The sequence below is a fragment of the Pelophylax lessonae genome (assembly GCF_965119305.1).
Source record: "Pelophylax lessonae genome assembly, chromosome: 5".
Taxonomy (NCBI): Eukaryota; Metazoa; Chordata; class Amphibia; order Anura; family Ranidae; genus Pelophylax; species Pelophylax lessonae.
The window spans coordinates 411105492-411120751 of record NC_138772.1 but is presented as its reverse complement, the minus strand read 5'-3'; the positions used below and the strand labels follow the sequence as shown (position 1 = coordinate 411120751).

At 41.5% G+C, this 15260-nt stretch overlaps 1 protein-coding gene across 1 annotated transcript in view; it reads left to right on the top strand.

Moving 5' to 3' along the window:
• The window catches only part of LOC309556539 (opsin-5-like), a gene marked incomplete at its 5' end in the record, with an annotated part of 138066 nt that extends 134155 nt beyond the window's left edge, over positions 1-3911 (top strand). The window contains one exon of the mRNA XM_082258983.1: positions 3285-3911. Within this exon, the coding sequence (XP_082115109.1) occupies positions 3285-3893 (609 nt within the window). The 3' untranslated portion in view covers positions 3894-3911. The remainder of the gene's footprint in view (positions 1-3284) is intronic.
• Between the last annotated feature and the right edge of the window lie 11349 nt (positions 3912-15260).

Below are 15260 nucleotides of genomic sequence, written 5' to 3'. Positions count from 1 at the left end.
CAACTCTAAATTGCTTCAATCTTACCCGTTAGCGATTTTATGACCTCCCAATAATGCTGTCGCCCAGATACCAGGCTTCTTCCAGGCCTATTGCTCATATTTTTTGGATTGGCTATTAACCCTGCCTTACAATTAAATGCTAGAACTGCCAAAACCTTAATCTAGATAAGCCAAAGCATAAGTATATTAGGAATGCAGGTGATCATTCTTTGAAATAAGGCAAAAAAGGAGGACCCCGACATCAGGGATATGCAGTTCTGGGTGTCACGTAGGTAGTTTTGTTAACATTAAGCCCTGCTGCGGGCAAGCGGCAGGGTTTACTTGTCAGATGGAAGCCTTCGGGGGCTGTGCTGCTGCCTAAATACTTCCACACCCCGTAAAAGTGCTCCACCCTGTGCACGCCCCTGCTATATGTTCAGGGCTCCGCTTTGCTAGCTGCAGGCCCAGGACCAGAAAAGCAGGTACCGCTGGCTAGAGGGGAGGCAGGAGAGTGCCCTCCTCCCCTTCTTGTTCCTGCCCTGAAATTAATGTGTATGGTGTTACTTCCGGGTCCCTGTTGACAGTTTCCCTGGGCCAGCAATTTTTCTAATTGTAAAAAAGTTACACCCACGTACATAAAATCCCCCCTCAAAATTTTTTTTTAGCCCACCACCACATATACGCACAAACGTAAATGCACACATCGGGGCACCTATGCCTGCAAACGTTGAGAGAGCAACAATTCTAGCACCAGACTTCCTCCGTAGACCTAAACTGATGACCTATAGGGGTTTTTAAAGAGCCACCTACAGAAAATAAAGTATACTAAAGTTTGTTGCTATTTCATAGGCGCACCCAAATTTAAAGGGGTTGTAAACCACTGCAGTAAAAAAACAAATGAAAAAAACGTTCCCCTGTAAGACAATTGCATAATATGCTAATATGCATCACATACTAGCACATTATGAAATACCTTAGAACGAAGCCCTCCGGAGGAGCGCTGACAGAGCTTCCATCTTTCCCCAATCTTCCTTCTGGGTTCAAGGACTCCGGCTGTGTCAGTGGTCAGAGCCACGATGCTGCCACTCCCACGCATTGGGGCGAGAGCCTTCGAATCCAGCGCGGTGCTCTGCATACTTTCCTGGACCTTCAGAGCACATGAGTTGGTGACCTCACTGGCTGCATCCAGTGTGAATATCTCCTAAACGGTGCTCATTTGGGGATAATTATTTTACCTACAGGTAAACCTTATTTTAGGCTTACCTGTAGGTAAAAATCACAAAGTGGCCTTTACTACCACTATAGGGTTTGACTTGCTGGGTGTGTATTTACTTAGTGCAAACTCAGCTTTTAAATTTTACCAAAAAAAATGGGTAATTTTTTTTGCATTTTTGTGCCCCCTAAAATTAACATTGGAGTGTTTTTTACTGACATTTTACATTTCCTAGACCTTTGTGGTAAATCGCTGCTCATCACACTGCAAGGTCTCTCTCGTCCCTGCTAGTCCCTGGGTGCAATGCTGGAGACAGGCAGGGAGGTAAGTAAGAGATAAACAGCGCTATGTTATAAAACATTAAAATGTAAGTTGCTATAAAGCCCCTTTTACTTTTTAAACCCCCAGACATTCCTAAAAGCACATCAGATTTAAATATCGTTTTGATTACATTTTTTTTACCAGGACAAGTAGACTGTCATGAGAAACAAGTAGATAAAATAGAACACCAATTTAGTCCTTTGGACAAGAGATTTTCACTCCCCTGAATATAAATATTTCATTTAGTTTCCTAAAGTCATCAAAGAAACTCAGGCTTCCATGCAATTTAGGGATGAGCATTGTGGGTCCACTCACTGTTAGATTCTTCTATAACCCAACCCTTTCTCTGAACTTAATCTGAAATAGATTTTTTTTCTGAGGTTAAAGTACCTGATAAGGCCTTTCTTTTTACTTTGATGTGAGGCTCAGTTTCAATGTCAAGGTACATTTTGTTAGGTTAGCCAGATAATTCTGAAAACACCTCTTGATTTTTCAAGAACTCTTGAAAACGCTCTCACCTCTTGAATCTGAGTAGCAGACAGAATCTCTGACATCTTAACTTTTGGTATACCTCTTGCTGATAATACTTTAGGGGTCACTCTCTACTAAGAGAGACTTCCAATCATTCCAGGGTGTTATTAGGTTAACATAATATATTTGGAGGGGCTTTCTTTTTCTGGGCTGGTATACTGTACCTGGTAGTTGATATCACTGAGTCTTACTCTGATATCTACCACTGTTCTGATTTTCCTCGTCGTTTCACAGCAAATCGGAACCGATGAATGAAAATTCGTACAAAAAGGCTTTTTTGTTGTTGTTTGTTACTTCTGATCATGCGCAAACTTTCTTTTCTGATTTGCCTTGTACAAAAATAATCTGAAAACGGTACACATTGAATGAAAATCGTTAGTTTTTTTCCATACGAGAATAATTTTGGAGCTTGTTCCTCAGAGAATTTTCGTATGAAAATTCAGAATCCGCTGCCGAAAGTTGTGTACACACTATGCGTCAATCATGCGAAAATTCTTTGGACGAAAATGTTCGCCTGATTTTCTTATAGTGTGTACGAGCCTTAACACCATGTTTTTACCAGAACAGTTATAAATTGAGATTATGCAGCATTTGCCCAGCAAAGGAGTGACTTTGATTAATGATAGTGGTAGTTGCATTTCTGTGACAGTGCAGTGGGACAACATGTTCAGGAATCTCTTTGCAACCAATAACACCTCCCCTTAAAGGGGGAAACAGTGTTAAACTTTTATGGCACTTGGCAGAACTAATGAGTCCCAGCTATGAATGTACAAGCAGTACATACTTTGTCTCACCGCCTTTCAGTATGATTTATCTATGCTAGCCATACATATAACAATCAAAACTTATTGATCATAATAAAACCGTTAACATAAAGTGACACTGTCACTTTATTCTCTGTATAAGGGACATTCCTGCAAAGAGAAGGGTTAATACTTACCATCCCTGCTGTCCATGCTGCTGATCCTCACTGTCTTTACAATATAGGCTAAATAAAAAATCTTCAGCATTATTTAACAAAACAAATTTAATAATGATAATTTGCATATCAAAGCAAAAACTTAGAAGATTCTATATTTTCACATATCACATTTATGTATATAAATGGGCATCATAGGAAAAATGTTAGTTCTTGGTAGCCCTAATAATTATAAATATATCTGTTTCCTTTGGAAAAAAAAAATATATATATATATATCTGTTTCCTAACTAATACAATGTCTTCTCATTTTCTTTTCAGCTAAGCATCGCTGTGTGCATTGGTTTCTTCACAGCATGGAGTCCATATGCTATTATTGCTATGTGGGCAGCATTTGGGTCTATTGATATCATTCCTCCTTTGGCATTTGCAGTGCCTGCAGTATTTGCAAAATCATCAACAATGTACAATCCCATGATTTATCTTCTGTTGAAGCCTAATTTCCGAAATATTCTTGCCAAGCATTTTACAGTTCTACACAAAGTTTGTGCCTTTCACTCTCTGTGCATGAAACATGTCAATGTTTGTCATCATGTATCACTTCTTGGGCTATTCCAAAAACTGTTTGGACGAAGAAGATCAATCTGTCTTTCAGTGACATCAAAAGAAGGATGTCAGTACTTCCCGTGTGATAAGTGCAAAGATACATTTGAACGTTTCAAACACTATCCAAGATGTCGCCATGATGTACTCACAGCTTTGCCTTATGCTAAACAAACAGGTAATGCTTCAGAGATGAAGCCATCAGATCTCAAACAGGATGCCAAGAAGTCTTTAAGAGTGAGTGTACAAGGACAGAAAAGAACTGGTGTGGACAGCTTTGAAATAACTTTAGAAGTGATCCCTGGGTCTAGTAAATGTATATACTGAGATATACAGAAGAGCTGTTATACTGTTTTTTTTATACCCAGGGCTTTTTTTCTCAGCATAAAGGTACTTGAACTGCCCCCCCCCCTTCTGAGTCACTTCAGGTCTTTGCCCCTACCCACCTCAAAGCGCCATCCCTTGGTTCCACCCCTACCCACCTCCAAGCACCACCTAATTTAGGGAATACAGAGCCAATTATAATTTTGCTGTGCTAGGTAATTTGTATGGAATTTGTTAAGAACAAGAAAAGCTGTAAAATAGATCCCCCTGCAGCCAGCAGCAATATACCCCCCAGCAACAATAGATTCCCCCAGCAACAGTCGACCCCTGCAACAAAATATCACCACAGTAACAATAGACCCCTGAAAGCAACAACAGATCTCCCAAAAGCCAGTAGATCCATTCCAGCAACAATTGACCCCCCCCAGCAACAATACACCTCCACAGCAACAATAGACCACCTTGCATAAATAGATCCCCTAAAGAAACAATGGTTTCCCCAGCATCCAGCATTAGTAGACCCTACAGCACACCCCTTGCCATTATATACATTTAGTGCTGGAGGTGCCGGAACCTGCGTTTTCCCACGTTCCTGCTGAAAAAAAGCCCTGGTTATACCTCTTTTTCTCCTGCCTTCCTATCATTCCAGTGCTGCAGCCTCCAAACCGTTCAGTATTCCACACGTCCTTGGTTCCTCCCTTGTCCTAACCTCCTTGGTCTCTTTCTGCCTTCAACTTACTCCTCCTGATCTCACCTGTGCTCCCTGCTTCTGTCTCCTATAACTACATCAACACCTGATGTGTCTTGACCCCTACTAACTACGCTCTGTGAACCTTTGGGATTAGTACTGCTGTTGTTGGCAGTCCCTAGATGCACATGACATATTAAGCTTGGCCAGTCTGTCCAGTGTCTAAATTTTGCTGAGGGCGCAAAAGTACTATTGAATATAAAGCAGCTTTGAAAAATGGCTGCTAAAGTTGATGAGCAGTGCCGTAGATCAGAGTCTGAACTAGTGCCTATACCTTACAATACACTGTTGGTGGTATTTTTGGATAGGCTTGGGAAACAGTGCCCTACCTATTATACTTCAGTACACCATTGCTATTACCATTCTTGTTAAGCAGATGATGCTTTCTGTGTGTCTCTGTGCTTCTAAGGAGGTAATTTACAAATGTTTGCCAGACAAACAGATATTCAGATTAAAGGAAGAGGGCTCTTTTTTAAATGTTTTTTCACCTTTATAATAAATGTGTTCTTTAGGTCCTGAGTAATAAAGTACAATTTTCATTTTTAATTAAAATAAGCTTGTCAAGGGAGAAATATAGGATCTGCCTTTGCTGACCCTTTTTGCTAAATGCTTGTCACCTGGCTTTGGCTTAATAACGTCTGATTCACAGAGCAAACTGCTACCCAGTCAGGTAGCATTTTCCTTAAAAAAGATCAGTAATGACAGCTTACCCATCTCAGGAGAAGTTGTTTTAATATATGCATCTTCTATAAAAATTCACTTACTGAACACAACACCATTGAAATTTACTACGTACGTATAACTTCTGTATATATGTTAACTTACTAGTAAACAAGAGATCATATGCATTTTTTATCAGATTTACTATTTGAATCAGTTTACATCTTTTTTAAGTATTGCTATTAAGAAATAATTAAAAAACTGAATTGTTTTATAACAAATATTGGTTTACTTTCTACTTGCTATTTGTGGAATGAACCTATTTATACTGAAATTAGTTATTTCACAAATGTATTCATCACAGTACATTGTCCTTTTGAGATACTTGTAATTAAATTCTTTTGCCCTATATTAAAAATAATTATTCATTGAAGGGGACCAGTTTTTGAAACACCTGTTATGTAACACCACTTTGGCCATAAACAGTAAACATCCTAATCTGACAAACGCACTTTGTTGCTGACCACTCTATACTGAAATCCTAATATAATAATTTTATGTATGTTGATATACATTCTATTGTATCCAACTCTCTGTGGTTCAATGGGCCATCTATTCCATAGAAATTTAAAGTGATGGTGATTTTATTTTATTTTTTTAGAGCTTAGGTCATCAGATCTTTCATCAAACCTCCCCGATTGATTCGATTTGGGACACACAGTGCATAGTTGATTTATACACATATAGTAGGGTAGTAGGTAGTGTACAGTATAGCCCATAGAGTCAGCAAATTATATATACACTTATAACATACAAAACCAGATGTAACATACATTGTCTCTGGCCATAACAGGCACCCAATTAGTGAAGTCCCTGCAGGTTATAGGGATAATCTTTCACATCTTATGGTAATATTATTGTCAAAATATAGTATTTAAGGAAACACAGTATTTCTTGGTATCAATGTAGTAGATTGATGTGTTTGCAGTACTATGAGTTTTCCCATGCATAATAAAGACTCAGAAATTAAATTGTAATAATTATAATTTCAGAAATGCTGATAATTAAACATAAAAATGTATCAACTGTACAATGGTGTTATGTCGTTATTTACCACAATTCAATTGTGCATAGCTTATGACCTTGTGACTCATAATCCTTTAGTATTATGGCCTCTCCATGTTGGGGTAGTACAGTAGAGTATATCAACCAGAATTGTAAAGAATTACTCAGTAGCATATTAGAAATTAAATTCTGTGAGGCCTGGGGTAGTTGACCAGGCCTACCAGATATTTTCTAATGTTTGTGAATGTGCAGTGAAGATCTATCCGCAGCGTAGGTGGGGTTGAGGATAGCGGCTTCAAAGCATCATTTTTTCTGGCTCAGAAAAGAGTTATAGATAATGTAAAATTCAGTAAACTGATCAAGATCTGGCAGGTCAAGAGAGTTCAAAAGGCACAACTTAGGGTAAGGCCCTATGATCAAAGTGAAAACTTTGTTGATTATAGTGATGATTTGCTGCAATTATCCATGCAGTTTGGGACATCTCAATAGCATGTGTACCCTTCTGTGGGACTCTAATTAATGTTTTGTCTCAGGCCTCTTTCACACGGGCGCTCCGTATGTCCGTATTTCATCCCATTTTTTTGCGGATGAAATACGGACATAATGCATGTCAATGGGATTGCGGATGTCAGCGGATGACCATCCGCTGACATCTGATTTTTGTCCTTTCAGTTCTGTTCTGATTTTTTAAAAAACGGAAAGGAAGCAAAATCGGATGTCAGCGGTGTCATCCGCTGACATCCGCAATCCCCATAGACATGCAATATGTCCGTATATCATCCACAAACGGATGGGATGATATGCGGACATACGGAACGGTTGACACAAGTGTCATCCGTGTCCGTGAAAAAAAATAAAAAAGTGCCGCAGCAGAATAAAAAATCGGAGCGGCCGTGTGAAAGAGCCCTCAGTGTTCTTCTGTTACCTGCCCTACATCCTATTTTTATCCTGCTTTGCATTGCCCTCTGAAAGAGGACTGGATTGGAACCCACAACCTCTACTGTGTCAGGCAATATCTCTTCTTACTGAGCTACCTGGAATTTTGGAAAGTTTGCGGGACAATTCCTTGAATAATCCTGTCTTGAAACTTGCTTGTCTTGAACCCTGAACTCTTTGCTCCTCCTATAAACTTCTTAAATGTAAGCCGTGTCTATGCACTTCCTGTTTGCCAGATTATTGTGCTCTCTCCAGCCAGTATCTTGCTTCTGTCCTCCCTGCTGCTGTCCATATTTTGCTACCACTTATTATGGATCCATGGCTTTTTTCTCAACAATGCTTCTGCCTGATTCCAGCCTGTAACTACTTGTTACTGACCTTTGGCTTGTTTACTGACTATGCTTTTGTTTTATCCTTACCTGCTTATCTGCTACTGGACCCCGGCCTGCTCACCCCCTTGTGGGGCAATCCTGAGGACGGCGACTTGGTACTAGCACTCACCAAAATCCATTTACACCATCAAGAGCTCTGGTGAACACTGGTTATTATTCAGACTCTGCTCAGGTGAGCCTGCGTCATTTACCAGGATGACTGCCTGTGTACCTATCCTGCTGATCGGTGGTACTTCTGGAGTCCGACCCCCTGATCATGACACTTAGGTTAAAATCTGCCCTTGATTGTACCTAAAGCCAGATGCAGATTAGACATGCAGTAGAGAGAAAGCATAAATCAGGGAAATCCCATAGTGTCACCAGAACGTCCGCTGAAAAGATTCTGAGTTCCCCTGGTTCTGGAAACAAACCTGTCCAGTTTTGCATTGAATATGGACACCAACAGATCCACATCTGGTGTAGCTCACCACCAACAGAGTGCCCTGAACACTTTCGGGTGGATAGCCCATTGCCCAGTGACAACTGCTGGTGGCTGAGGAAGCCCACCTGCCAATTCTCTATTCCTTGAATGTGAACTGGGGACAGAGTGCGGAAATGAAGATCTGCCCAAGACAAGATGAGGTCCATTTTCTCCTGGGCCACTGGACTCCTGGTGCCTACCCAAAGATTTATATATGCCACATCTGTGATGTTGTCTGACTGAACCCTTACAGGGAGACCCTGAAGCTGTAACGACCAATACAGAAGATCTAGGCCGATTGCCTATAGTTTCAGAATCATGATAGGTAGTAACTTCATCAGTGGAGACCAAGTTCCCTGCATCAAAAGGCAATCCATCACTCCCCTCCAACCTGTTAGGCTGGTGTCCATTGCCAGCACTTTCCAAGAAAGGCGAAAGGACTTCGCTATACCAACTATTGGGGGAGACATCCAGCAGTCCAGTGTCTGCAGAGTGCTGGGATGTAAAGACATTAGTGAGTCCAATGACTGTGTCCTCCTGTTCCATACCATCAGAACATTCTTCTGTAGAGGTCTGGAATAAAAGTTTGCAAAGGAAATGTTGTTGAACAAAACAACCATCAGTCCCAAAACCCTCATACAAAGATGAATCTACTACAGAGGTATGAGGAAATTGTGATTAGATGTATTCATAGAGGGGTGAAGGGTAATGGTAACACAGGGACCTGAGAAAAAAAACATCTGATCTTTTAAGGCAAGACATTTCCCTCTTTGAAGACGCTGTATTGACGGCGAAACGCATTGACGCACTTCCGGTTGCGGACCAGACGGAACGTCACTTCCGGTCAGGAACTTCCTATGTGTGGAACGCACGCCAAGAGCGGCGCCACACAAGTTCACTGTACACGCTTATATACTATATTCGTTTGTGAGTATCCATTTGACTTTTTTATGGCAATAAATTGGTTTAAACTTACTTCACCATGTATGGCCATCTTTTCATTTAATGGTGGAAGCGGAAGCGGACCCATTTAATCTTGAAGGCTGCATAGGAGAAGTTTTGGTTTCAAAAGATCCCGGGCCAGTGTGCAATAATTACCAAGGTCTTTTTATATTGGCAATCTGGTGAGTGGGGAACCGTGAGGGGCACCTTATCACTTTGCAAGCACTTTGATTACTTGGCACTTTGGCACCTTATTTGGATCACACTAAGGACTTTTCTTCTCAAGCACTAAATATTTACTTGGACTTATTTATAATCACTTATGTGGATTTATGCACTTTATAATATATTGTTTATTGCATATATGATTATTTCAGCACTTAGCACTTTATGTTTATGATAATTTGATATTATTGGAGCTAGCGCTGCATAAATTCGTTTACATCATTGTAGTTCACACCAGTGTGGTCAGTTCCAGTGCGTTCCAGTTCCAGAAAAAAAAGTAAAACATGCTGGATTTTTTCTGCACTGAACTGTACTGGAACGCGGCAAAACGCTTTAAAAACGCACCAAAATGCACTTAAATGCACCAAAAATGCACTGAAACACACGTCCTTATTTAAGGTGATGAAAAAGAGGGGAAAATGCACTGGATTGCATCAAAAATACACTGGAAGGCATGGAAAACGTGTCAAAAACACATATGCAGAAAAGCATCCTGAATGCATCCGAACTGCATTTCTGTGGTGTGAACTGGCCCTAAGAGTCAAGTTTTGCAGGCTTGGAGACCCAGGACTTCTTATGGAACTGGGATCGAGGCTTTGCCCTGGTTGTGGAAATTTTATTAGGACTAGTGTGGACATTTTTCAGTATGTGTTTTATTTAGATTGTGATTATGGCTCCTGTTGTTGGTTTGCTTGCAATACGCTCATCAGAGCATGTACGGGTGAACTGGCAAAGACTACTGTTAGTGAAAACCTTCCCTTAGATGTGCAGACGTGTTCACTCTACATAGACATCTCTGCCGGCGAACACTCCATGCGGTATGCGTGGACCTGTTTGCCGGTATAGATCTATGTGTATTGTGGTGTGGAGTCAATATCGTTTTGATATCTATCTGCCTTTATGAAAGGATATACGCTCATGTCTTTCTACTGTGCTTGATCACCATAGTGGAAACTGCATGGCTCCTTCCCTGCAGATAGCCTCACATCTATGGGAACAGTAGTATAATCCTATTAACCACTTGCCGTCTGCTTACGTTGATAGTACTGTGGCAAAGTGGTCTGTTATCGTCTGACGACGTAGATCTACGTCATCAGACACTCCCCTTTCTCGGCGGCGCGTGCGCGCTGCCGGAGGCTCGCTCTCGCTGTATTCAGTCACAGCGGGAGTCGGGCCAGGGGAGGAGCAGCGGCGATCGCCGCTGGTCTTCCCCGATCGTCGGGGATCTAAGTGACAGGCAGGGTCAGATTGCGCTGAGCCCTGGATCTGTCCTTGTGTCACACAGTCACCTCCCCCCACACACGTCAGTAAGCACCAGGCATACATTCGCCCCTCCCTCTCTAATAAAATTAACCCCTTCCCTGCCAGTGTCATTTTTACAGTAACAGTGCATATATATAGCACTGATTACTGCAGTAATGTCACTGGTACCCCCAAAAGTGTCAAAAATGTCAGTCAAGGGTCCGATCTGTCCGCCACAATGTCACAGTCCCGCAAAAAAAATCGCAGATCGCCGCCATTACTCGTTAAAAAAAAACACCAAAAATGACAGAAATCTTTCCCTTAGTTAGTAAACGCAATAACTTTTGCGCAAACTACGCTTATTGTGAATTTTTTTTACCAAACATAGTTAGCAGAAAACAAATTGGCCAAAAATTTTAAAAAAATTTGATTTTTACATTTTTTGGGGGGGAATTTCATATAAAAAATGTGAAAAATATTGTTGTTTTTTCAAAATTTACGCTCTTTTTTCTGTTTATAGCGCAAAAAGTAAAAATCGCACAGGTGATCAAATACCACCAAAAGAAAGCTCTGTTTGTGGGAAAAAAAGGACGTAAATTTTGTTTGGGTATAGCGTCGCACGACAGCGCAATTGTCAGTTAAAGTCGCACAGCGTCAGTTAAAGTCGCAAAAAGTGGCCCAGACGTAAGACAGCAAAATCCTCTAGTGGTAAAGTGGTTAAGCATTGTTCTCTGAAGCTTTGCTAAATGGAATTCACGCCAGTAGTGGTGGCAGGAATACATGCACGAGTTTCTCCACTAGATCCTCCTCTTAAAAAAAGGAGGAGGGAGGAGAAGGATGTTGCCTTCATTTGTGATTACCCTGGCCCAACAGAGAGTTGCTGTTGTATCTCTGCTAAGGCAGGTGACAAATCATTCTTAGTTGCTTAGCAATAAAGAGCCCCAGAGGTAGCCAAAATAAGAGAAGAGAAGAGGCGTCAGAACTGCTGCAAACACCCAAATCCCCAAGGGAAGCTGTACCAGGGAAAGGACTTTCCTGACCTAAGAGATATGTAGGAGTATGTTAACTAGATTGAGGGGGGATGGTTAATCAGATTATAATGGGGAAGACAGGGGTCAGTCCCTATTGGTGGGTGGAATGGGGAAATATGGGGGGAGGGAGGCCAAAGTTAAAAAGGCAATAAATAATAAGAAAAAAACTTTAAAAAAATATAAAAATGAAGGAACACTATCATCATTTAAATGTTAAAAGGAATATAATAGAACGTTAAAAGAAAATCAAGGCTGCAAAAATTCAAAACAAATGACACATTGCAAAAGAGAACAAGACAATCCCACATACATTCTTTAAATATATTAATAGTAAAAAGGTCAGGTCTGAGCATGTACAGAAGGTCCGTTACAAAATAATCTAGAGTAGGTGACTGGGGACAAAGAGAAGGCAAATTCTTCAGCTCTGTGTATACAAAGGAGCATGGGGGAGCTCATGTCAATAATGGGGATGGTATTGTCACAGCCCCAAATGATTAACTATGGCTCAAAACTGATATGAACCAGAAATATTTAGACAGAATAAAGGTCAGTAAGGCAGCTGGACCAGATGGAATACTCCTATGGATCCTAAATAAATTGAGCTCTGTCATTTCAAAGCCATTATTTCTAATTTTTGTGGACTCTTTAACCCTTTCGCTGCCAGGTCCATATGTCATATGTACTTGACTGGGTGGGGGTGGCTTCACACAAATCCAATGGCTGCAGCCACTGGGATTGTGTGTAAAACTGACAAGCAGACTTCTGCTTGTCAGGTGGAAGCATTCGGGCATCTATGCTGCCACATGATTGCTTCCACACACCCCCCCCCCCCGGATAATGGCACCCCTCCTCTGCACGCCATGTATTCCAGGCTCTGCTTGCCCATCTGCGGGCCTGAGACTGATATGGGGGATGCCGGTGGGTGGAGGGAGGAAGAAGAAGGAGACACATGTCCGCTCTCGTCTCCTTGTTGGTGACCTAGAAAGCAACATGTATGATGTCACTTCCGGGTCACCCAGCTAACATAGCCAAGAAAGAATGTATTGTAATGCGATCTACATTGCAATACATTCAGTGAAGCACAGAGGAGATTTGATTTCTTTTTTGAGGAGGTAAGTAAAACCTTGGACAGAGGGGTGGCTGTTGATGTGGTAAACTAGGATTTTGCAAAAGTGTTTGACACAGACCACACACATGACTAATGTGTAAGATAAAGTTTACAGCCTTAGAAATATCAGTTTGTAAATGGATAGAAAGCTGGCTAAAAGATTGTATTCAGAGAGTAGTGGTTAATGTCACATACTCTGAATGATCTAAGGTTTTTAGTGTTGTACCCCAAGGTTTAGTGTTGGTACCCTTACTTTTTAATATATTTATAAATGATACAGAGTCTGGGATTAGAAGTACTATTTTAGTCTTTGCAGATGACATCAAGCTATGCAGTGAAATAACATCCTTACAGGACGTCTCCAACTTACAAGCCAACCTCAATGCATTGTTTAATTGGACAACAGTGTTGCAAATGGAAAAATGTAAAGTTATGCACTTGAGGGCTAAAAATATGCATGCATCATACATACTAGGCAGAGTACAACTCAGGGAATCAATGGTGGAGAAGGATCTAGGTGTTCTGGTGGATCGTAAGTTTAATATTAGCATGCAATGCCAAGCAGCGGTTTCCAAAGTGAGCAAAGTCATTTCTTGCATTAAAATAGGCATAGACAGCAGAGAGAGAAAATTAATTTTGATCCCGTACAAATCATTAGTAATATCTCATCTGAAATGCGCAGTTCTGTTTTGGGCACCAGTTCACAAAACAAATATTGGGGAACTGGAGAAAGTGCAGAGAAGAGCAACCAAACTGATAAGAGGCATGGAGGAGCTCAGTTATGAGGAATGATTAGAGGAACTGAATTTATTTCCTCTTGAGAAGAGGAAATTAAGGAGGGATATGATCAACATGTATAAATACATAAGTGGCCCATACAGTAAAATTGGGGTAGAGCTATTCACCTTAAGGTCATCACAGAGGCAGAGGGGGCACTCTTCATATCTGGAAGAAAAGAGACTTAATCTCCAAATACGGAAAGGGTTCTTTATAGTAAGAGCTGTGAAAATATGGAATAGACTCCCTCAAGAGGTGGTGCTGGCCAGCACAGTAGATTGTTTTATAAAGGCCTGGAATTTTTCCTAAATGCACATAACATAATTGGATACTTATATTTATAGGTAAAGTTGATCCAAGGAATAACCGATAGCTTGTTCGGGGATCAGGAAGGAACGTTTTCCCCTGCTGCAGCAAATTTGATCATGCTTTATTTGGGGGGATGGGGGGGGGGGATGCATTCCTCTGGATCAACTGTGGCCATAGAATTGTTTCTATTTGTGAGTGTGGTTTGTTTCAATGTTGGTTGAACTGGATGCACTTGTTTCTTTTTTCAACCAGATTAACTACAGTATGTAACTATGAGATATTCTCCCCCCATAATGGGACTTGTGTCAAGCTAGCAATCCCAGTCAGCTGAAAAGACACTGTGCAGGAGCAGAAGTGCACTGGTTACCCCAGGAATTGACTTCAGCTATCAGTGCTCCCCTGGATCCTCATAGCTGAGGAGTCTGCCCTGTGTGCCCTGAGTAAATCACCAGAGCAGTGACTGCTGCCATTGTATCTGTTGCTTGTGCTGCACCCGCCGCTGCCTCTGCTACAGATCAGCTTTCTCACTAGGTGGCAATATGGTCATCATCGTGAAACTTGGCCCCTCTGGCATCACAGCTGTGCCCTGTGCGCCAACTTGGCCAGTGTGGAGGGTGGGGTGTTACTTCCCCTAAGTCTTGAAAAGTAACAAGCTCCCTTCTGGAGTGCAGTGACTCGATGCGACCAATGGGAGGAGGAAGTGCAATTGCCACTTCACCCCACTAACTCAGATGTGAACAGCACAACAAGCATAGTAGTACACCAATATTTGAAGCTGACACATCAGAGGCACAGTGCAAACAACATACAGCAGTATCTGGCATCTGCCCCAAGGGGTGAGATGGGGAGCGGGCATTGCCATTTAGGGGTACCAGTAGGCTACCAGGGGAACTTACCATTTCCACCACAGGACCCATTTCTTTCACCAGGGATCCAGCCTTCACCCATCATGGCGGGATGTGCCTCAGAGGGCCTTCAGGAACTTGATCCCCCAACTGGGGTTCACTGCTCTGTACTGCTATTGTACCCTATTCAAGGTCCAGTGCCGTACGGCAATATTACAGTCCATCCCCACTTTGCGTCTTTTCTGTCTGGTGCGAGGTCTGGGTACCATTCTGCTGAGCACTAGTCCTAATAGGGATGGATCTGGATACCAACCAGACTCCTGAATCTTTACAGAACCATTAGAAAGTCTGGCCTCTAGTGTGCAGAGAATTGCACAGCAGTGCTTATCAGCTTCAGACACTAGCAAAAAATGGAGGACCTTCCTGTATGGGAGGAGTTATACAGGAGGAAACTTACTTTCTTTCTGCTAGTGTCCAGTTACCTGTAAGTGGCCTAAAATCCCATGAGTAAAGAATAATAGAGGTGCTCTGTGTCCTGTGATGTATGATAACGTTTAATGTTAAGTTAAGTTAAGTTAAGTTAAAAAGATAAATATAAAAGCATGAAGCAAGTCAATGGTTTGGTCTGTA